This window comes from Prunus avium, chromosome 3 (genome assembly GCF_965620075.1).
Source record: "Prunus avium chromosome 3, drPruAviu1.hap1.1, whole genome shotgun sequence".
NCBI classification, from domain to species: Eukaryota; Viridiplantae; Streptophyta; class Magnoliopsida; order Rosales; family Rosaceae; genus Prunus; species Prunus avium.
The window spans coordinates 38506554-38530505 of NC_142286.1; the positions used below are offsets into that span (position 1 = coordinate 38506554).

At 38.1% G+C, this 23952-nt stretch overlaps 6 protein-coding genes across 6 annotated transcripts; 4 read left to right on the plus strand and 2 right to left on the minus strand.

Moving 5' to 3' along the window:
* Positions 1-217: 217 nt before the first annotated feature.
* LOC110752453 (putative prolyl 4-hydroxylase 7) lies at positions 218-3254 on the plus strand. Its single transcript, XM_021953109.2, has 8 exons — positions 218-566; positions 646-732; positions 865-922; positions 1052-1156; positions 1868-1925; positions 2020-2195; positions 2284-2344; positions 2779-3254. Exons 1-8 carry the CDS (start codon positions 460-462, stop codon positions 3084-3086), a joined length of 960 nt encoding a protein of 319 aa, XP_021808801.1. The 5' UTR covers positions 218-459; the 3' UTR covers positions 3087-3254.
* A 797-nt stretch (positions 3255-4051) lies between these two features.
* Positions 4052-5829, plus strand: TDF1 (Duplicated homeodomain-like superfamily protein). The gene is made up of 3 exons (XM_021953132.2): positions 4052-4184; positions 4285-4414; positions 4871-5829. Exons 1-3 carry the CDS (start codon positions 4052-4054, stop codon positions 5721-5723), a joined length of 1116 nt encoding a protein of 371 aa, XP_021808824.1. The 3' UTR covers positions 5724-5829.
* A 1195-nt stretch (positions 5830-7024) lies between these two features.
* Positions 7025-10004, minus strand: LOC110752472 (uncharacterized). The gene is made up of 9 exons (XM_021953137.2): positions 9624-10004; positions 9436-9516; positions 8963-9328; positions 8719-8854; positions 8453-8615; positions 8091-8219; positions 7722-7916; positions 7484-7606; positions 7025-7392 (listed from the first exon to the last, which is right to left on the minus strand). The coding sequence occupies exons 1-9, from the start codon at positions 9763-9765 to the stop codon at positions 7282-7284; spliced, it is 1446 nt and encodes a 481-aa protein (XP_021808829.1). The 5' UTR covers positions 9766-10004; the 3' UTR covers positions 7025-7281.
* A 428-nt stretch (positions 10005-10432) lies between these two features.
* On the plus strand, positions 10433-13491 carry LOC110752426 (methyltransferase). Its single transcript, XM_021953076.2, has 10 exons — positions 10433-10634; positions 10736-10830; positions 10917-11012; positions 11202-11306; positions 11504-11608; positions 11892-12030; positions 12240-12352; positions 12434-12490; positions 12904-13170; positions 13319-13491. Exons 1-9 carry the CDS (start codon positions 10448-10450, stop codon positions 13012-13014), a joined length of 1008 nt encoding a protein of 335 aa, XP_021808768.1. The 5' UTR covers positions 10433-10447; the 3' UTR covers positions 13015-13170; positions 13319-13491.
* A 2001-nt stretch (positions 13492-15492) lies between these two features.
* Positions 15493-18462, plus strand: CLE25 (CLAVATA3/ESR-RELATED 25). Its single transcript, XM_021953124.2, has 2 exons — positions 15493-16844; positions 17740-18462. Exons 1-2 carry the CDS (start codon positions 16594-16596, stop codon positions 17777-17779), a joined length of 291 nt encoding a protein of 96 aa, XP_021808816.1. The 5' UTR covers positions 15493-16593; the 3' UTR covers positions 17780-18462.
* A 2232-nt stretch (positions 18463-20694) lies between these two features.
* Positions 20695-23210, minus strand: LOC110752423 (Leucine-rich repeat protein kinase family protein). The gene has a single exon (XM_021953073.2). It carries the CDS (start codon positions 22760-22762, stop codon positions 20948-20950), a length of 1815 nt encoding a protein of 604 aa, XP_021808765.1. The 5' UTR covers positions 22763-23210; the 3' UTR covers positions 20695-20947.
* Between the last annotated feature and the right edge of the window lie 742 nt (positions 23211-23952).

Here is a 23952-nt window from a genome sequence, read left to right on the forward strand (position 1 = left end):
ATATTAAATTCACACATGCTACACAAATGCTAAGACTCGAACCCAAAACCTTTTCTGAAAAAACAATTACTCAAAACTACTACCATAGTTGGTCATTTGTCCGACGCCTGTGATTTTGTATACCGTACTTTCTTGAAATTCTTAGGAAGCTTCCAGAAAATAATAACAATGGTGTTGCGAGTGCGACCACTGACAATACAATAACCAACAAAACCGGCGATATTCAGTGGGCGCCCCCTTCATTTGTCTCGAGTTGAACCAAGAGAAAGTTCTAAACGAAACCCCCACGCACTCACCTCCCCATTTGCCCACCAAACAGAGTCATTTGACATTTCAATGAATTAATTGCAAAACAACACACCCACCGTTTTGTTATTTTTCTCCACCATAAAACCAGTCTTCCCTCTCTTCTCTCCAATTCTGTACATTTCAGACCTTGCCAAAACCCTAGATTTTTTCATGGATTCTCGATTTTTGCTCACTCTTTCTCTTTGTTTCCTTTGCATTTTCCCTCATCTCTCCTCTTCCAGAAGTCGCGTCCCAATATTGATCGAGGAGAAGAAAACGTATCTCTCTCTCTCTCTCTACGTACACATGTTTGTATTTTCATTGAATCATTTTGTCTGAACATTGTTTGCATTGCAGGGAGGGATCGGTGCTTAGACTGAGAAGAGGCGCTTCTTCTGCTACCTTCGATCCAACTCGGGTCATTCAACTCTCATGGCGTCCCAGGTTTTCTTTTTTCTCAATTGCATTCCATTACTTTTTGCTGAATTTCTCTTTTTTTATCATTGTTTGATTATTTCTATTGTTTGCATTAACTTTTCTTTCTTTTTCATATTTTGTGTGATCAACAATCTGCAGGGCTTTTCTTTATAAGGGTTTTCTTTCTGAGGAGGAATGTGATCATCTAATCGAGATTGTAAATTATTTTTCTCCCCCATATTTTCGTTGAATTTGGTAGTTTTAGTCCGTCCAAAACAGTAATTAGAGTCTTTGTTTAATAATGTGCTTTTAAATATGATTTGGTTTGTGTGAATTTTGGGGGCAGGCAAAGGATAAGCTGGAGAAGTCTATGGTGGCTGATAATGAGTCTGGTAAGAGTATAGAGAGTGAAGTCCGGACGAGCTCCGGAATGTTCCTTCAGAAAGCTCAGGTTTGTTAATTCCTTTGCTTTCTTGAACTAATGGTTTTACTTCATTGAATGGTTTTGTTTAAATCAATGCAATTAGCGTGGTATGATTTATTTTCCTTCACTTTATGTGATCCGATATACTTTTGAAGATTCATGTAAATTGCTTACAAATAGAAGATTTATATAAGTTAGTGCGTCTTACCATGTTGCACATTGAATTACACCCGCTCGTGGTAGTTTCAACAACTCATACTAGTCTTGTAGGCAGTTTGAACCCACATTTCAGCAGAATTGTTAAGCTTCCTTTGGTGTTGTCCAAGTTATGGATAAGTAAAAAGTCTGATAATAATGGTATATTTGGTAGACAATTCTGTTAAACATATTTATGTGGTGGGAATGGAACTCAGTGCATTTGTGAGGGTCAAGATGGGTTATCTTCTTGCATCTGATTTAAATCAACTTACGTTGTAGTTCTTCTTAGTACAAAAGTTCTGAATGGGATTATTGATCACACCTTCTTATATTTGTGTTGGAAAGAAGAGAAGTTCCTGCTTCTGTTTAGCTGCCAAGTGTTTATCTTTCTTACTATGCTCTGAGGTCCAATCCCACTGTGTGGTGAATGTAGCCATGTGTTATTAAAAATTGCAATCCATGTTCTGTTACTATATTATCTACTCTTTCTGACTTTTGAACTCAGAAGGCTGACTTGGTGTTCTTTGTTTCACCTTAAAGGATGAAGTAGTTGCTAACATTGAGGCCAGGATTGCTGCATGGACCTTTCTTCCAATTGGTAAATTTCCGACGTGTGGTTGATTTATGATTTGTTGGACTCTTAAGAAAGTGTTTTATTTCATCTTATTTGAACTATTTTATTCTCTAATCAGAGAATGGGGAGTCCATTCAGATACTGCACTATGAACATGGCCAAAAGTACGAACCACATTTTGATTATTTTCATGACAAGGCTAACCAAGAATTGGGTGGCCACCGTGTTGCCACTGTGTTGATGTATCTCTCTAATGTTGAAAAGGGTGGGGAAACTGTCTTTCCCAATACGGAGGTAAATGGTTACTTGCATCACTGGGTTCTCCTGTCCTTTTTTCTCCCCTGCCTCTTGAATTTCGTTGTTCTTTCTCATGTGCCAACAGTCCCAAATGTCTCAATCTAAGGATGAGGACGCGTCTGATTGTGCTAAACAAGGCTATTCAGGTATCACTTTATGATTTGGTCACATAAACTAAATGTATTTGAATTTTTTTGTTTAGTTCTCTTATATCTAATTCACAAATGTGTATCACTATTTAACTAATTCATGTCCAGTACAGTAAATGCGGGAAGAGGGGTTGTGAATATTCTTTCTTACTACTTTGTACATCATATAGGCAGCATTATTATCTTAATTCACTTTGAGTTGGAGAGAGGAGGAAGGGGGTTGTGAATATTCTTCTTCCTGCATTTGTAGTTCATATATCAACCCCAATTTAAGTCAGAGAACAAGCTACATAGCCATTGAAATTCATTCATTTGAAATCAATTGTGCTGTTATGCTGTTTTACTCATGTCACAATCATTTATCTACTGCGTTTGTGTCTCCTATCATAATTTTGTTTGACTGTGAAGTTCTTTTTTTTGCATCGCGACAGTGAAACCCTACAAGGGTGATGCCTTGCTATTCTTCAGTCTTCATCCTGATGCAACAACCGATCCAAGCAGTTTGCATGGAAGCTGCCCTGTCATTGAGGGTGAGAAATGGTCTGCAACCAAGTGGATTCATGTGAGATCCTTCGAAAAGTCAATAAAGCATGCAGTTAGCGGGGACTGTGTGGATGGGAATGACAACTGCCCCCTATGGGCCAAAGCTGGTGAATGTGAAAAGAACCCTACATATATGGTGGGTTCGGAGGGTCTTCCTGGGTTTTGTAGGAAGAGTTGCAATATGTGTTCATCCTAGGGAGGTCAATATTTGCAGTTATTTGGCTTCTTGGGTCTATACAGAGGGGTTAATGATTAGTTGTATATAACATCGAGCTCGGCCATAGTGAGATATATATGTTAGAGCTGCTGCCCAGATTAAACTTTTATAGTATATTCAGTACTTGAGCAGTTTTACTATCACAAAGATGAATCTTTAATTTCTCCACTATTTTTAGTGGTATAAAGGATGATATTATTATAAACAAATTTGGGTAAAAAAAAAAGTGGTTTCTTTCCAATCCTCCTGTTAGTGGTGTGCATGTGAAATACCCAAGCAGTGAAGCGTTGAAGCATAAGCCAGTTCTGTATACGGTGACGATCATGAACTTTTTCTTCTCTTTATGATTAGGCCCCCCCAAAAATAAACCTTAAAATGAAATGTGAAAATTTGGGGGCCAAAATAAGGTCCTTGGCAGGTGTGTAAATTCGCAGTACATTTTTCTGACTCTAATGGGTGCCTGCTAAATGCCATCATAAGATGTTTACATACTAGGTTCGCTTGCATGACGATGAAAATTGTACATGGACCGTGAACCCTTGTACAAAAGGGAGGCCTAGTTTACAATAGTTTCATTGTTGTTAAGCTTGAGAAAAGCCCTTTTTTTCTAAATTGTACAAGGACAGTTAATTCTACTCTGCTTGAGCCTTAACCAAACAATCCACCCAATTTGAACCTGGGTAGAGTGCACCAAGTGCCAACACATGAGAGAGAGAGAGAGAGAGAGAGAGATGCATAGTTTTGTGATGTCATTTTAAACCGTTTTCTAAGAGGTGAAAATGTTCATGCAATTTTGGTTAATTGAGAGCCGAATGGCATGCATTTCTTGCCTATTTTCTTTGCTAATTAATCCATTCCTTTCCTCTTTTTAAATGTACTTGCAAAGTTTGGAACTTGCATCACCATTACATAATTCACCTTCACCTCTCTCTCTCTCTCTCTCAATGGGAAGGCCACCTTGTTGCGATAAATCAAACGTGAAAAGAGGCATCTGGACTGCAGCAGAGGATGCCAAACTTCTTGCATACGTTTCGAAACACGGAGTTGGAAATTGGACTTTGGTTCCAAAGAAAGCAGGTTTAAGTTTTATGCTTAACTTTTTTAATGCAGGTATTATTGACATCATATTTATACATACAAGTTTCTAAATTAAGCATTTGCATGAGTCTGTTTGCAGGACTTAATAGATGCGGGAAGAGCTGCAGGCTTAGGTGGACTAATTACCTGAGGTCTGACCTCAAACATGACAGCTTCACTCCTCAAGAGGAAGAGCATATTATTAACCTTCATGAGGCTATAGGCAGCAGGTGCAGTTTTCTTTTACTTATTTTCTCCTTTCAATAGCACTTGGCTTTAAGATAATACAAACCAAATCCACCTAAAACCAGAGCAACTAGTTGAAGTAGATTAAAGACCAAGAGATCAACCAAGATTAACATCAAAACATCAATAAAATTTAAAGATCACAAGAGATCCTGCAGATATATGTAAGAAGATGACAGATAATTCCTGGTGATTTGGTTTGTTTTAAGGAATCTGATTGTTTTTAATGAGTTTTCCGAATTTTTTTATGCGAAAAGAGCTTATGTGACTGAAGTTCTAGAAGATCACAACAAAAATTACTGCCAACTGGATATATATCTATGTACAACCGTGTTAACAGCCTGTATTCTGTTAGAACTGCATGCATAATGTCTCTCTCTCTCTCTCTCTCTCTCTAAGCTCTAAAGTGTGCTCTTAATCCCAATGCTTATGTAGTGCAGGTGGTCTCTCATTGCAAAGCTACTACCCGGAAGAACAGATAATGATGTCAAAAACTACTGGAACACAAAGTTGAAAAAGAAGCTTTCCAAAATGGGAATTGACCCTGTAACCCATAAACCTTTTTCTCAGATCCTCTCTGACTATGGAAACATCAGCAGCCTCCCAAGCATCGGTAATCAATTTGGGTCCTTTTTTAAGAACTTGAACAACACGTTCGTGCCGAAATCAGAGCCATCTTCAGGCATCACAGGACTTCCATTGGGCGTCAACACATATTCCAATATGATGATGAACCCTATGGGATCAGACAATTCCACTGCTAGCACTCTTTCATTGGGTTTTGTGGCTCAGTTTCAAGAAATCAATCAAGACAGTGTGCAAGTGCAACCACACTTTTTGAATGAAGTAGCTTCCTCTTGTTCATCATCATCTTCTCCTCATGCCACTGATCATCAATTAAGCTCTCAGCCAACTTACTTGTGCCAGCAATCTCATCATGAGGCTCAGATTACACCATCTTCTTCCTTTAATTGGAGTGAATTTCTTCTGCATGACCCCTTTTCATCAGCTGATAAACTCAAGCAAGAACAAGATTTCAATGGAACAATGATGTCATCATCATCAGCTATTCCCACACTTGCTGGTGGAAGTGAACACAACTTGAATGCGACACCTCAGGCATGTGATTTTGGATCTTCAGCCATTAATATTGGAGGCCAAAGGAACAATAACTTGGCTCATGATCAAGCTTCTTCATCTTCCATGACTTCTTTTGTGGATACTATCTTGGGTCAAGATAGTGAGATGCAGGCAGCGTTTCCTGAACTTTTAGATGCTTCTTTCGATTATTAATTAGTGCTTGCATTGTATGTCACACTTTACTATTATATTAATTACATAATGAAGCTTTAATTTTTCATAGTCATAAATAACATTTTAAAATAATTTATTAACACCTGACATCATAGTTACTCAACCAAAGACAGAAAAAATGAAAAGAAAAGAAAAAAACAGACAGAAATGAACTGGGGTCCAAAGGATGGATAGGGTCAATGTAATCTAGAATATTATTAACTACTGTCTCTGCTGGACTTGCAATGCCTATTCATATTGCCAAGTCACTTAAGAATAACTCCTCTCCCTCTCCTCCAATAGAATTGTGGGTTTATTTATGAGTAACTGGCCACAAACTTAAAGAGAGCAAAACAACCTCAAAACAAAAAACAGTTTTGTTAGTTTAAAAACGCAAAACTTTTAATATCATCCTCATGAATGAGAGACGAAACAAAGACAGACGAACACAAAGACAAACACAGAGAAAGAGAAAGAGACAGAGACAGAGACAGAAAGTATTGTGATCAATGAATGCATTGCCGAGATCATCGATTTCATTTAGGAGGCAAGGCTCTTCCGGCCTCATTTGGGAGGATAGGGTTCAAGTACTCGAACAGAAGCCCGCTCTGCAGGTCACAATTTCCATTAACAAAAGTGACAGCCAAGAGCATACTTCGAATCTCGACGAAAGATTTCAAGAAAGAAAGGATGTTGATTCACCTTCCCCACCATTACCAGAGACATCTGTACCTTCTAAGCCAGAAAAAAGAGATCGAGGATGTTCCTTTTCTACCCTGTTTGGTCGATGTATGCAGTCTCCTGCAGCCTAGATTGGATCTTAGTTCTATATGTACATTGTGAAGGTAATTAATTGTGGAACTGCATAGCTTAAATCTCTTTAAATTTTCTTAATTTATCTTTAAATTAGTCAGCTTTGTGCTTATGGATGCACGCATTGTCGGTACCTGCCGATTATGAATGAAAATCTTTGTCAGCCATGCTCTTCTCATAGACATTTGAAAAGATGACATTATTGATCATCAGCATGCAGATAACGCAGAGAACATTAAAGAAAAGGGATAGAAATATTGATCAGAACGCTGAAAGATCAATGTAAGAGCAGCTTTCAGATATAATCAACGGATAAAATGGATCAGAACACCAAGCCTACCAAGAGGTAAAAAAGACCGGAGGAACAGGATTAAAAGAGGCAGATTATGATCAGGTTGTAGTGGATGGGTGTCATGCAATGCCAGAAAGCTGATTAATCAGTGGTTGCAACCTTCTTAGAGAAAGCACAAGCATAAATCAAATGGGGATATAAATAAAAAATTTATTCTCTTTATTTTACTCTTCCTGCCAAAACTGTACATTTAAGAGGATATATACAAATAACAAATAACTCAAAGATGCTCAAACGTCACAATTTGAGACTTCAGAAGACGAATTTTGGCGTCCAAGAAACCCGTGGTTTGGTAGAAGTTAACTTGTTTATGAGTTCTTCATAGTGGAAGTTAACTTGTTTGTCTGTTCTTCATTGTTTTAAGATCCTTCAGTATTTAAGCTCTTGTTGGGATTACAGAGACTTTTGACTCAAAACCCCAGAAGATGATTTATTATTGTAGTCGACTTTATTCCACCGTATACAGCATAATAAATGCTCTGGCAAGTCTTCAGCCTTGTTTCCCTGTTTAAATACGATGCATAGCACAGATCAAGTATGGATATAAGTAGGAGGTAAAAAAGCCATGCTCAGAATCATGTAATTCATTGTTTACCTGAATTGTAAGACCAAAATCCAATATGCATAGCTTCATTCTCTCGTGAAATGCTTCAATGCCTTTTCTGGAGATGTAGCCGAATCTGTGCATATCCAAATCAATCTCGAAGTAGTTTTCTCCCTGTAAGAGTATGATGGGGGAAAAGAAAGAGTAACTAACTAAGGCTATACGGTGTAACCTGCAATTATTACATTTTTACCAAAAGGCATGTAGAAAAATCTAAACCAAAACTTACCAAGTAAAATTCATGTTGAGGACGTGAAAGAACAGGTTTTTCATTGTAAGCATTCATTAGCTTCTTCTCAGCTGTGCTTAAGTGAAGATCCTCCAAATTTGCCACTCGGCCCAAGATTTTCAATCTTTCCCTGAAGGGTGCAATTGTATCAACAGGGAATCCTCTAACTCTCTCAACTTCATCATTGATTAATCTCTGTCAAGGAACAAAACAAGCCCGCAATATATTTAATCAACTGGTTGTACTAAGTCAACACAACAATAGTCATGAGTCTACTATGAAGTATGTTTTCCAGGCAAAAAAAACATCAGATTTTTATGCATGTTGAAAATCAGGATTCGGCCACAGGTAGGACTTCAGGCAACTTACAGTGATACTTTCTCGAAAATGAGGCGGAAGCTCTTTTGAAAAACTTTCAGAAATCTTATAGTACATAACTAAATTCATTCCTTCTCCATCACTTTCGCCTTGAAAAAAATTGGCCGGATAAAGTGGTATCTGCAGCATAGAAGAATACACATAGAATGTGAGAAAAATTATATAGCAATGTTTAGCATCAGAAGAAAAACTATTCCCTAGCCTAGAGGACAGATTATGATTATGAATATGATCAGAATACAAAAATAGCCGTAAGAGATTCACAGCACTTTCCAACTTCCAGTCAAAAAAATATAATGAAACAAAATAAGAGGTACAAAGTCCAGGAAAAGATATTTTTAGAGGAGAGGCACCTGAACATTTACAACAAGAATAGAAGGGACATCTTCAACTGAATTCACAACAGGAAGTTCCACAAAACGAGCAATATGATCAATCTTCCTCTGAGATAAGAAAATATCAGCGGCAAAAGGATAAAATGCAGCGCAATTTGGAGCAGGCTCTTTCTTTTTATCCCTGTCAAGCAAATGAAGAGTTGATGCAACAATAAATCAGCGAGATTATTCAGAAAATAAAAATAAAAACAATAATAAACCTCATCAAAATACTATGCTCTCACCTAAGATAATTTTTCCCCCTGACTTTAAATGTGTTTGGCTCAAGAGGTGACCAACAATCTGGCATACTCTTCTCAATGGGGCAGTATGGAATTGTAGAACCTGCAATTGGTCTTTTCACAAATGCCTTTGGTGATACTAACACAAAGACAGAAGGTGAAGTCAGCTGCCAGTCCACATTATAAAGTTGTATCATAAATTCACAATAATAAGAAAAGGGTAACTGAGTCTATGGGCAACACTCACATAATGTGGGTGTAGGATCAGCTGCTGTAGCTGTAGCTGTAGCTGTAGTTGCAGCAGAATGCCCTTCCCTCCATTTAAAGGAAAGAACTTTCCTCCTCAAACTTGGTGTGGCTGGGTTTATCCTCTTGTCACCTGAGGGGCTAGCCAGACAAGGCAAGCAAGCATTTTGAAGAATCCCACAATGCTCCAACGGTTGCATTTTGTCCTCTCCAACACTCTCATCCACAACTTCATCTGCCGACACTGCAGAGGTCGAATGCAATGGTGGTTGCGGTTCCCTTGTTCTCTGGCGAGAAAAATTGTGACCTTTTGGAGATGAAATGCTCAAAGTGGATGCACTTTCTGACCCATTTAGAGACACCACATCTGCAAATCAAAGCAACCCACTTCTTAACTCCACCATTCCATTCCATATGTTTAAAAAGTCTAAAAATTTGTAAAAATACAGAAAAGTGGGAGGAAAAAAATAATACCATCATGAACACTATAAAACTCGTCATCTCGCTCGGATTCAATCGCCGAGTTTGCATCAAACCACGCGGCATCCATACTTCCTGTTGGTCGGTTCTCAGCGAATTAAATGAAATTGAAATATAAAAATATTACAAAAATAAATTCAAAAATCGACCAAACAAACAGTAAGAGAACCAATTATAAAGACCTTGGAGTGTAGGAATAGACTTAGGGTGCGAGCGATCGGAAGACGAAACGCGCCTGCGAATAATTCTTCTTTGGCGGCCATTCTTCTTCTTCTTTGAAAACCCAAAAGTGCAGCCCTTCGGCCTCGAAACACAAGCTCCCATTTTTCTCTTTCGATCGGATTAGGCAACTTGTGCTGCTGCTGCTGCTGCTTCTTCTTCTTCTTCTCAGTCTGTGATCGATCTTGAAGTAATTAAACAATTAATTAGACGCAGCGGGAGATAATTCTCTCTCTCTCTCTCTCTCTCTCTCTCTCTCTCTCTCAGCGCTTCCGAACTGGGCAAAATTGTAGTCTTTGCCCGCTGTTGGAAAGTCAATCTTGAGCACGACGCAGTAATTATTAACTCCAATTAGATTTTTCGTTTATTTATTAACAACAGTCAGGCAGTTGGTGGCGGATGTTGTGACGCGCTCTTTCCACGCATCATATCAACAACGGTTCAGCTCCCGCCACGTGGGTACTATGTCTGTGATGGCAGACTCCGTGCCTGCACTGCATGTACTATTTTGTTGTTGTACAGTGACGATTTTTTTCTGCCGAACTTCATTTGTCTTCGTGTCGCGTTTGTGTGTGCCTAGCTTTCCGAGATCCTTATTGGATGGTTTGATTGGATGATCTTGCACGTGTGTCTGTTATCAAAGCACCAACTTCGAGGAAGGTACTATTTGTTGGGCCTGTAAATGGGCCTCTAATCACTCTAACCGAGCCCATCTATAAATGGACCGTTTGGATCGTCCTCGGCCCATGTTAGAGATACGTTGATATTTTTCAGACACAAGTGAGAGATGCTCCATTCTCTGGAGCTCAGGCAAGTGGAAATGGCGGTTTCTTCATCTCCGATTCTCTCTCCATTCGTAGTGAATATAATATCTGCGGACTTTGGCTCGTCTTCTACAGGTCTTCCTCGCTTCAATTTCTGCTCCATACAACGCAACAATCGACGGCAATCCCCTCTCATCGTCCTCTCTTCGAGTAACCTTATCGTTCTTTTTTTTTTCAAACAGTTTATTTGGATTCAAATTTCGTTATCAGGGAAAAAAATCGAAGCTTATACTCTGTTTTAATGGTTGCAGAGTCAAGTAAGGAATCGTGGAGTGAGGCTAAGCGAGTGTTGATGGAGCAGTACGGTTTCAACCCCGACGAGGCCTTATCTGAGCCGTCTCCGAAGGTTCCTCTCTCTCCCTCTTGCTCGTCCATTAATCTGTTGATTATTTTGGTCATATTTTTTTACTTATTTGGAAATTGGAATGTTAGAGCAAGAGGAAGAAGGAGCTAAAAGAGGCAGGAAAAGACAAGCAAATCTCACCAAAGGAGCCTAAGCCCCCGCGAACTACCCATAAGTTGCTTACGGTGTGCACATTTTTCCAATTTGTGTCTTTTATCATTTGTTATTGCAAGTTAAAGAACACATTTAGTTTCTACTTGTTGATTAGCTAAAGGGTGGGTGGGTGTACTGTACACAGTACATGTTTCACAATTGGGAGGCCATTTGTACCAATTATATTAATATTTCATGAATCTGAATTGCTGCCACTGTAGGTGCTTGGAGGAAAGGCTCGAAGAATGAAGTTGCTCTCTCCAAAGGGCATGGATGTACGCCCAATGATGGAGGTCGTCAAAGGTGCAGCCTTTGATATCCTGCAGGTAATTATTAGTTTGCGTCTGTAGAGAGCCTAGAGGCCATCCACTATTCACATTCTTCTGCAAACAATTGAAGATTCTCGTATTATAGAACAGAGTTTCTGATGTTTGGTATTTGCTTTTAATCAGATTTGGGAAGTTTACTTGTCAATAACCAAAGTTCTGTGCTTGTGAACTAATATTTGTGCTACAAATCTTAGGCTGCCGGTGGCTGTCCTGCATCCTTAAGGCCTGGCCGTTGGTTAGACTTGTACAGTGGTACTGGATCTGTTGGAATTGAAGCTATTAGTCGAGGATGTTCTGAGGTACCATTCAAAATTTCTATCATATCTCATGCTACTGTAAACTGTTATATTTTCAGCATAGTATAGTTATGTACCCTCTTCGGTGGGGTCTTGAATCATCACTGAACAAATAACAGTCTGAGGTAGTTTTCTGACTTTAGGTGCAGTTGGGATTTGAACCTGGTATTTCCAACATGATTTTCAAGGCATTTATTTTTGTTTTTGTTTCTGTCATATTCAATCTTTGGGTCAGGGAACTTTCATCCTTATGAAATTTCTACCTTTTACAATTACAAATTTCCAGGTACATTTTGTTGAGATGGATCCGTGGGTCGTTTCAGATGTTTTACGTCCAAACTTGGAATGGACTGGGTTTCTTGATGTTTCAGTTATACATACTGTTCGTGTTGAAAAGTTCATAGAACGTGCAAAGCAACTTGCAGGTATGTGCTGCTGCTGCTGCTGCTGTTCTCTCTCTCTCTCAATTTTAGACAAAGGATCATCTACAGAGTGGAAGATACTATAATCCATCATGCAAAACTTGTCTTATGATTTTAGATTCGTCATATTTCTTGGAACGTAAGTAACCATGTTTGATTTATTTTTTTTCTTCGTATCCAGTCATTACAAAATAAAATTCAATTTTCTGCAGGTAAAGAACCATTTGATTACATTAGTGTTACCCCTCCGTATATGGAAGTTGACTATGCTGTTCTCATGGATCAAATATCAAATTCAGCCTTAGTTGGAGAAGATACCTTTATAGTAAGTCGTTTTTGTTATAAACATTCTGCTATGTGCTTATGTTTTTGCTAGTTCATTAATCTTCCAATTTTCATGGTCTAGGTAGTTGAGTACCCACTAAGGACTGACATGCTGGATTCATGTGGATGCCTTGTGAAGGTAATGCAAACTATCAGCAATTTGTCTATGAATAAAGCATTTTGAAGTTAAAGTTAATAGATAAGTATACTAACCACATAACTATAAAATGTTTGGGATGGGTTAACTTTGAAGGTGCAAGCAAGGTAGAAGTACATTAAGAAAATGATAAATAATCCTACCAAAGTGGCTTCATCCATATCCGTTGATTATCTTCTTCAATTATGCTTCCATGCAGCCATAGAAAGAAAGATCTCCCTCTATAAATTTTCTTTGCATGTTCTTCTTGATGAAATTGTACTATATGCTATTTATCCCATGAATAGAGTTGGTAGTGTTTAATACCAGATAGTATTGTTATGTATGTTTGAGTATTGTGGAAGCTGTGTGGTTTACGGGTTTTTAAGTGCTAATAATCTAATATGGTACTGCAGATAACCGATCGTCGGTTTGGTAGGACACACTTGGTTATTTATGGACCCAAGTGGGCCGAGAAGAAGAAGAAGAAAGAAAAGTTACTTCGGGGAGTAGCAGTAGAAGTTTGACCGAAGCCAACATATGGGAAGGGAAACTGAATCTGAAATTATGATGGTTTCTTGAAGGATGCAATTTTGCATTCTCTTCTGCTATGTTGAGACACAATGAAATATTTACCCTAACAACTTTGAGTCATGCTGCATCAGCTCTAATGGACTTGCACGGTAAATTGCCGTTTCATGGGCAGTGTATATTCAACTGTGTTTGTTACATCTCTCTGATCAAAAAGGGAAGAAAAAAAAAACGAAATATAGTTTTATGCTTATATCCATGTTGTTACATCTCTCTGAGTTTTGGATTTATATTTTGCAGGTCAAAGACTTAGCTGGTAAATTTGATCTCCTGACTGATCAACAATTGTTAGAAGACGAGTTAAACTTTTTTATGTTAAAGTTGAGTTTTGTCAAAAATATGTAAGGAATCTGAAACTAATTTTTTGTATATATATTTTTTTATTGGAAAAGTAACTTTGTAGGTAGAGTTAATTGGTCTAAATGTTTATCTTCTCCCAATACCTGAATTGCTGAAATTCTTTTACCGTCTAAATTTCTCATATTTGTACCTCTACTCTTTGTAAATGTTTTTCCTGTCAATCCAAGATACGCACGGTACACAGAGTATGTCTCTTGATCTACCAATGCTATAGTTCTAAACTTTATTTGATTCATTATGGTGTGTGGTCTTCATTCAAGGTCGGGAATGGAGGTCATAGAAGAGCACATAGCCTTTAGCATCAAACTGATTGACCCCACTAATTGATCATTTATGCTGATAAGATCTAAGGTGAAAGAAAATACTTTTGACCTGAATCTGTTGGTTTTTGTAGCACAGAATCAACACTGGGCCCTTGAAAGCACAATATAGGTTCACCTAATAGAGGTGACAGTATCCAAAAGTACAAATTTCATAAAGAGAGGTGAATTTTGATTCAATGGTGGACCTCCTTGATCAATACTTTGAGTTTTGTAGATGGGTTTTCCTGAAAGCACAAAGAAGTTGCATAGGGAGTGGGAAAGACTAGTAGGAATTAGTCAGGCGTTTTGTGAAGACATAAACTTAGGTAGGGTACGCTCTTTTTAGACAGAAATCTTAACTTTGATCTTTGTTCAAGCCTTCACTGTGGGATGAGGGCCTGATGTTCGGATTACTTGTGACTTTTGAATCTCATTTTCATGTAGTTTTGATTAGCACACTGACACTCACATATGGTGCATCACAAAGAAGCATTAGCATTTTCTGATTGGATAACTATGTATTTATTACAATTGGGTAGACGAATCTGTGGCATCTAAAGCATTGTCTCAAATTCATGTTAGTATTACTTTCTGGCAAGAGAATTGAATTCTTTCAGGTTTGTGATTATATCTTTCAAGTTCTTGGTAGCGATACTTATTCTCCAATCTTTGTCATCGAAAGGCCAGTTATGATTGAGTGGGCATCTTACAACATCCGAGAATTGTCCAACTTATTTGTAAATGATTTTGAATTGCATCTCCATTGTTGCTTCATATTAGGTGATATCTGCATTTTGCTTAGTTATGATCTTTCATAGCTAATGTTTGCCCCATTTGGCTTCTCCCCCCCGCCCCTCTTGTGGAAGTTGGGATCCCTAGGTAAACTGTTATTGATGGACCCCAGTCAATTGATAGACTCTAGTCTCCACATGTGCTTATTTGTGAAGAAAGAGTTGGGACCTTTTGGTGGACCTCATCTCTCCTATTATTGAAGGATTTACCCTACATTTATCATTGGATTGAACAATAGTTCTTTCAAAGGAGTCATGGATTAAAGATTAAGGATATGTTAATGTAATTAATTATGTCTAGCCTTGACAGTACCAAGGAGAATTTTGAAATTAAAGTAGTTAAAGCTGATTTTAAAATACTGTTAGATAGGAAACATTTCTGGTAGCATTTCTTTATATATTTCTGTCTGTCGGCCGGGTAAGCTTTAAAACACATCAGTTTCTGTAAATGGTGACTGTGAATATATGTATAATCATATGTGGCATGATAGTTTTCAGGTTTTTGCACTTTTCAGGTTTCTATGTTTCTGATTCCTGGATTATTTTGGACATTTAGTAAGTATTATGTTTTAGTATTTGTGGCGTGGTCCATCCACTTAGATTGCAGTGGCATCTCCTTTAACTGTCACTCTCAGAGTCTCAGAGTGTATTCTTCTAATGCTAGGGGTGTTGCTGACATTTATGAGTCTGGTTTTATGGGAAACTCCCTATGATACCCTTCTTGTGTTATGATGAATAAGATAATAGATTTCAGAAAGATTCCTTGCATTATTTATAGATGATGTAAAGAAACTCATCTTCTGGCCTAGGCAGTTGCTAATAATGTATTTTATCTTGTTTGTTTGCCTCTCCAGTTTGTATCTGTGTTCTGCAATACTGAATTTAGTACATTAATTATAGAGCCTTCCAAGTTTTGCACATCCATTGCGTATGAATGAAACTAGTTCAAAACTGTGATGAGATAATCTTTTCCTGAAGAGTAGATAGCGCATGCTTTTGTGATAAATGATCTATCATATATTCAGGGGACAGAAAAACCTTCTGGTCCAGTAATGAATTGATTGCATCAAAATAGTTACTTGATGGTTCTATTGATAGTTCTAAAGCATTCACCTTCTTTTCTTTTCGGCCCCTTTGGTGGGACTTTTCAGTCCTGTTTGGAAATTTCACCTAATTTTGAGGGCGTATTGGGACAATTTGCCTAGACAGGTAATGAGCTATTCTATTGGTATGTTTGAATGAAAAGTTGCATCAGACCCTTCTTTTTAACTTTAATTATTACTTTATTAGAGAGGCTTATAGCACAATCCTTACCAAGCAAGAAATCTCCTAACTCTGGCCAAAGTTTTAGCCTGACACCTTTTTGTTTATTAGTATTGTTAATATCATTTGGGTGCTGTTGTTTGGGTGAGGTCGTTGATAATATGATTGATTAAACTTAGTTTAGTTAAGAAATCAGGGGGTTAGTTGTTAACTTGTACTCTGGAACCAGCAAACTAGAAATGGGTGGTTCCTCAGTCCTCATTGTTACATAATAGGGTAGCTCCAGGCTCTATGTCTTTTAGAAACTTGGAAGTACGTAAGGGTTAGGGGGATAGTGAGGTCCCGTATTAGCTGCATTGAAAATGCACAAACCAAAGCAGAGAAAGAGGGCTCAAATGGACCCATTCAACACACAAAAGAGCTAGAATAACGAACTTTTCTGTTTTTCTTATTCTCTTTTATTCTCTCTCTATCTCTCTCACTCAGATACACATCTCAACACAGTATCTTCCTGTATGAGCCTTTAAATAGAGCCAACAACTCTACCCGCCAAGTCACAGACCACCTAATCATTTGTTCTATTCTGTCCTCCTTTTTGTTCTCTCTCTCTCTCTCTCTCTCTCTCTCTCTCTCTCTCTCTTCTGCTTGTGCTTGCTTGTCTGAGAGTTCATCTTTGTCCACTCCCCACAAGCATTGGTCTTTTTGATTCATTCTTTATCCCGGTTTAAAATGGCCAGCCGTTAGGCTTGGGTGGAAAGCCAGAGAGGGAGCTAGAGAGACATATATTATATACATAGATATGGAGAGTGACAGGAAGGTTTTAAGAACTCTGTTTGGAGCTCTTCTGCTTCTGTGTGTCTTTTGGTTTTTCCTTGCTGGAATTCTAGTAAACCGCGGTACCGAAAAATCGACTGTTACAGTTTCATCCACCAAAATGTTCAAGCATTGGAAGTTAATTGGAAGAGAGAAGCATGCTGTTGTTCGGGACGACTCCTTTATTTACGTGAGCAAGAGAAGAGTGCCAAATGGACCTGATCCCATTCATAACAGGTACATTTCTTTTCCTATATCAATATGTACCAGTATAATTTACTTTAGCATAAGTATTGTTGCTGAAATATGATTTGGACACGCACACTGAGACTGTCGGAAAGAAAACCAATCAAAGGAAAAGTTAGATCACAGTAAGCAGAAAGAGAATATATTGTTTCCATAAATTGAATTCATATATTCGCTCTCAGATTTTCAGAGACGTGATAGTGAATTTTTTTACATACAAGTGGCTCTGCCATCTTCCTGGAATATTGGTTTTCTTTCCTTTTTGGTTAAAAGGAAATGCATCTCTGTTTCTTTATTTCTATGTTAGTATTTTTCATTTTTGATTGGATAGTGGGTGCATAACAAGAAGATGAAGAATCAAACTTGGCCTAGGTGGGTTATATTTTATATTATCAGTCATCTTCAGCAAAAGAAACCATCAAGACCCTAAAATTGAGATTATATGGAAGTTGATGACTGTCTGCCTCTTTATTAAAAGCTTCTTTATATATCAAACTTTCTCTTATTTTTATAAGGTACACACCTAAAGGCCTTGGAGAAAGAACTTGACAACTTTTGTTAGCGGAGGGGACATGTAGAGCTAACTCCTCCCTTTTGTTTTAATTATTTATGTTAATTTAAAGTTCATCCACTCTTTTTGCCCCATTAGGTGTCGAATGTAATCCCAATTAATTTTTATCCACCACTCCATTGAACAAATTATGTTACAGTGTAAGCACAAAATAGAAAAAGGATTGATATTTCTGCTCGTTTTGCCATACCATGGATATAAAAGTTACTCATTTCATCCTTTAAAGAGAACAGCATGGAAAAAAGAAAAAGAAAAACAGAGAATCAAATTTCTTTGCCTCTCATCTTTTTAGTGCCTCCTACTATGTGTATTCAGGAGAGCAGTGAAGACTAGACAACCACCTGCCCGAGCGTAGCCGGCGTGAAGGGAATTTTGAAGCATCAGAAGTGGAGCTGGGTGCATGTACAATAAGTTATATATATCTGCATTCTGCAATTTGTGCAGTCATTTATCAATTTCTCCGCTTTTAGGAATTAGGATTTGTGGAGTATTAGTTATTGAAATTTTTGGAGAGAAGGTAGGTTTAAGGCTTTAAGCTCACTAGTTTGATTTGATGTCCAAGTTATGAGCATGGTGTGCTATGATGGAATTGCAGCCTCACTGTAAAGTTTTTTATGCGCATGGATAGAAGAACCCAAAACTTATCTCAAACAAAATATACACGTTCAAGAATCTTGAGAAAGATGGGAACTTTGCATTGAATTGTATCTGAAAATGCTTTGGATTGGAGACAAGTTAATGGATTGGATTTTGCTTTGCTTTGAAAAAACCAGACCAAGTAGATAGATACTATAAGAGAATTGGAACTGCACCCAAGAAAGCTTCTATCTATTCTATAGTCGTCCCCCACAATATACATGGAATGGAATGGTCTTGTTGTGACATGTATGATTCATTTCTTCTTTCTAATTGTTAGGCTTTCTTCAAGTGGCTTTTGTTGTTTGTTTGTGTTCCCCAGATAAAGCAATTCCCTTCCGATAAAGGTGCTCTGTTCTCGAAGAAATCCTTGAATGGTGCTTTTGCTAATAATGTTGCCATTTCATTTATCCCTTTGAATTTTTATTTATTTATCTATGGTTAATAAGAAGCATATGGTTTTTGCTGACATGGGTTTATCCAAGTTGGCTACGGATGTGTTCTTCACTATGCAATAGAGTTCAAATTTCCTCCCCGTAATTTAGATTATATCAAAGTAAAATATATTTTGTATCAAAAAAGAAGCTGATGGTTTTTCTTCCATTGGCAAATTCTGTCATTTTTCTCACATAAATCGAGTCTTTGTATGTGGCCAAATAGTTATTTCATATTTGTACATCCCACTTAACTTTAAACATAACCCACCAACGTAAAAAAAATATTTGATCTAAAGAGAAAAGAGAAGAAAAAAAAAGAAAAAGTAGAAACGCATTCAGTTCAAAGTTAGCATAATGAATATCCAAAGTGAAAACGAAGGAGCTAAAACTCTGCTCGCTGCTTTTTCTTTTGCTTCCTTTTCTCGCTTGATTTTGATTGATTCGAGAGGGAAAGACTCGGTCCAAAGTAGCTGAGATTCAAAATTAATTACAGCCCTTTTTGTTGCATGGGAGACAGATTCCCCTCCCGTGCAGTTCCTTTGATTGAAAGAATCAAGGAAGTAGAGATTTTTTCCCTTAAAATTAGTCTCACCCAAATTACTTTGTGTGACAGAGAGAGTGCGTGGCTTTAAAAGGTGAAGCTGCGATTGAGCAAAACCTCACTCACTGGTTTTGTGAGATTGGTTTTGGTATCAATAATTAATTCAGCTAATTAAACTTATTACTGTCTTATTAACTTAAAATGGGGAGAGTTTATGTCAATAGTCAAGCTAGAGACACAAGTAAACCTCAAGTTTTGAATCCCAAATGATACGACAATGTAGGAGAGCCATGATGGAGGTTGGAGGCGAGACGCTAAGGTGTATCCCTTTTCTGGTCGTTGTGTCACCTCCATTAAACTCCATTGCTGAGCTCGTTTGGTGACTCGGACTGGATTGTAATATAAAAATTAAATTTGACTAATGTCCCGTTGTTTGGAGAATTTATAAATATTGGAAATGGACTAGACATGTTAAATTGGACAAGAGTCTAACATTGTTTGTAGCTTACGAGTCTTATCTAGAGTGGTGAAACTCCATAGCATAGCACTGGACTGGCTCAGTCTCAATCATATCCAGTCCAAGCAACCAAACGGGCGCGACAAAATAGTATCTTTCTCATCGACTATTCCTTCCTTGAGGAGAGTGTTGACTTTTGAAATTCGTATTTGGCTTATTCATACCTAGAATGGCCTATCTCATCTCATGCTATCAGTGATGAAACTTAAATCCAAATGGTGCCGTGCTGAATATGCTGGTAGTAGTGGCCTAAGCCTACAAGTTAGACTTGGCATGCATTGCTGCACAGAACTTTCTTGAGCTGGTCAATTTGAGCGTGAACATAAAGTTGGCCTTATGAAAAGTATCATCCCACTTTAATTCTAGTGGTAAGGATTACACAACTAGTCAATAACAGGTAACCGTATTCCGGGGCTCAAACAATTTATTTGCTGACTGTGTTTGTGTTTGTGCATGAGTGTGTATATGATGCAAAGGAAACTATCATTGTCAGGAAACCGGAATGAAACAGCTGAGGAAAGTTTCTGTGAACATCTTAGTATTAGTTCTCTTGATCGAAACTATAGAGGAACAAAATAGTGGACATGTTACTTCTTGTCTCATAAACAGAAAGCTCATCAGAAAAAGAAACAATTTCCTTGACAATGTTTGAGAAACCAAAGTCATCATCATCAGAAGAAGAAAACAGAGGATTTTTGAGAAACCAAAGTCATTGGTTTAGAATCTAAGTCTTGGATAATTTGAAATCCTCGTGACGGGACAACAAGATTAAAAGTTACTGTGATCAGGTTCATATCATATGTGATTCTACATAGGTCTGGGTTGTTTGTTCAGTTTTGGCCTAGCAAATAATTCGGGCTCAGTTCTATCAATTATTCAGTACAGGCCTATAAGCTATCCATTGGTTCTTCTAGCGAAGACATAAATTGATCATATTTCATATACAGGGTTAATTTCTTTAAGAGTGCATTGAATCTGATTATTAGAAGGGAAAACAAAACAAACAATACCCTGTTAAAGTAGTAAAATAGCAATTTCAAACAGATTGGGTAGATAAGACCCTACAAGGCAAGGAGTCTTCTGGTTGCTATACTGTTGTATTACATTAAAAGTTCCATTTGTCATCTTTCACACCAAACTTTTATGGCCAAAATCAGGGAAGCATATTGTAAATATCACTGGACCTCATTTGAGTATTGTTTCATATAACAAAGGGTAAACAAATAATTTATTAGGATGCAGGACCCTACTGTTTTGGTAGTTTATTGTATTATACAACTATACTAAAAAATAGAGGAGACCACACACCATTTACATATGAACCTATGAGAACTTACCTCAAGATGAAAGTCTGTAACCATTTGCCATCCCTCTCCCCTCTTTGATTCAAACCTAAGCTGAATCTTTATCCGGCTTGCGAAAAATCAAAGGAAACTCATCATCTTGTTCAGTGAAACTGTTGTCTTTGCTCATACTCTTCAATGAATGGTAAACCTGGTACATAGACCACCTGTCCTTGGGCCGAGAAACTACACAATTACTAGCAACTTTCAGAAATTGCAAAATTTCCTCATCGTGCCCTTTTCCGCAGAGCGCTTTATCAATGGCATCCTTGGTTCGACCAGAACTTGTTAGATGATTTACCCAATCCACCACATTACCCTTAAATCCTTCCTCAACAGCGGTGACTTCTAGTGGCTTTTGCCCAGTTGCCAGCTCCAGAAGCACTATTCCCAATCCATAAACGTCCCCTTTCAATGAAGCAACCATAGTACTTGGATATTCTGGAGCTACATAGCCAAGCTCTCCCAAGTCTCCAGTAACAAAACTGCTTTCATTAGAATCAGAAGCCGTAAGCGTTGCCAACCCAAAATCCATTATCCTAGCATCAAAATCCTCGTCAAGGAGGATCACATTTGAGCATATGTTCTGGTGCATAATTGGAGGCTGACAACCGTGGTGAAGCCAAGCAAGTCCCCTTGCAGCACCTAAACCAATCCTAAATCTAGCTGGCCAATCCAATCCAGAACCACTTCCATGCAACAAAGAATACAAAGTCCCACTTGACAAGTACTTATAAACCAGAAGCTTCTCCTCCTCCACGACACAAAACCCCAAAAGGGGTACCAAATTCGGATGCCTAAGCTGTCCTAAACGGTTCATCTCCAACCGAAATTGCTTCTCACCAAGCTTACAAGTACTAAGCCGCTTAATTGCCAGAGCCGACCCATCAGGAAGTAGAGCCTTATAAGTAGTCCCAGTTCTAGATGAAATGATCACATTTTCGGAGCTGAAATTATTCGTAGCCGCCATCAAATCAGCCAACTTAACCTTCACAAGGGGTTTCTGAAACAAGGAAACTTGAGTAAGCTTGTGAGCCCGCAACCTCTCAGCCCAATCTTCTCTTCCAACCCCATAACCTCCCTTCCTCTTCTTGCTCAACCTCAAATGGTACCACCACCATAGCCCCAAAGCCAACAACAAAGAAGCCGCGGCACCAAACACCCCAGCAGCAATTATAATAGCAAGATTCTTCTTACTCAACCCACCACACTTTGACCCAAGAGGCCCTCCACAAAGCCCGCTATTCCCAGCAAAATCAGCCTTATCAAAACCGTCTAAAAACGCAGGTATAGTACCAGTCAACTTGTTATTGGCCACTGAAAACTTCTTGAGCCTACCCAAGCTAGAAAATTCATAAGGTATAGTCCCAGAAAGCTTATTATCCGAAAGGATCAGATTGTTCAGGTACTTACAGTGTTGCAGATCAGTTGGGATTGAGCCTGAGAAATCATTGCTGGAAAAGTCCAAGGTCACCAAATATGGCAACCAAGTACAAATATCAGGAGGGATCGACCCGGAAAGCTTGTTGCCTCCAAGATCCAGATTCTGAAGGCTGGAACAGTACTCTATGTCCTTCGCAATAGCACCAGAAAGATCCATGTCTCTGAGCTCAAGGTTTAATATGCGGTTCTCTCGATCGTTCCAGCAGGTAACTCCCACAAACTTGCACATGGAAGTCACAGACGTGTTTTTGAAATCCCAAGAGGTCAGCTTTCCAAGTGGGTCTTTCAGAGATTGCTTAAGGCTCTTAAGGCACTTCACATCGTCCTCAACCACAGCCCCATAAGAACAATAACAAGCACAGCTCAAGAACAATATGGCAATCCATATCCTAACAGTTATGCTAGAGATTGAGCCAATCATATTGAAAAAAGCAATGATCTTCAAGCAATTCTCTATGAAACAAATGATGGGTTGTGCGTGTTTGAGGTCTAAAAGGCTCCAAGGACTTGTCAAATTTGCGCGTATTCTGAATCTGATTGGGAAAGTCTCAAAGAGAAGAGGGCCATTGACTTCTCTTCTTCTGTGTGTTGGATGGGGAAATTACCACTTACCACTACCAGGCCCAGGCAAACAGTTGCCTGGAAATTTGGTTGAATGAGTTTTCAATTTTTTTCATAAAGTAAATGAATCTCTGAATTTCAATTTTCTGAGTGTATGATGGGGATTGACAATTGGACTACGGGTTTTGATAAATTATTTGACTAAATGAAGCTTTGATTAGTTGGGAAGGTGTTTTTAATTGAGGGTTTATTTGACCAGAGCCTTTTTTTTTTGAGTTAGGTCGTCCACCTACAGGGGCTGCCTACTGCCACCAGAAATCAATACCGTAATCTTTTGTTTATTAGCTCTCTAATTAGTTCGTTAGTTTATAATTAATTCCTTATTTTATCCAAGACGATAGGCCTTTAGTGCGCAGCCAATCAGACTATTGGAATATGCATCTTTGACCGCCACTAGCTTTTAGATTGGGTTGGAATTTTTTACTATTTCTATATTCATCAAATTTTGTTGAACAAAGATTTTTCTTCCACACCTTTCAATTGTACAGAAAAATATGTGCGTTTTTTTTCTTCCAGTAAGTCAACTATATTTGTGAAGAAAAATTTAGATTCACTTGTGTCTTACAAATTCACATAATTTGATATGCGCATTGTTAAGAAATGCGATACTGATAAAGGCCCCATTAGTATAGTGGTTTGGAACAATTGCTCCCTTATGGAAGGTCATGGATTTGAATCATCGTGTAGTGTGTGTAAGTTTAGTGTGTTATGTCCTCTCTCAATAGAAAAGGTCTTCAAAAAAAAAATTACGAAACTGAAAAATTTAAAACTAAAAACTAAACCGTTATCACTCCTAAAGTTTTCTCCATTCTTACCATATGAATAGTAGACTAGAATGTAGTCTAGTAAGTAAGACTCCCTATCATCTCATCCCTATCTACTTTGGCTAAAAAGAAGGATAATTCTACTTCCAGCAGACTCCCTACTTGGTTCTCTATTTTGGTGAACCAACTTTTATCTCTCTACATTTAGCAAGGAGGAGAGAGATGG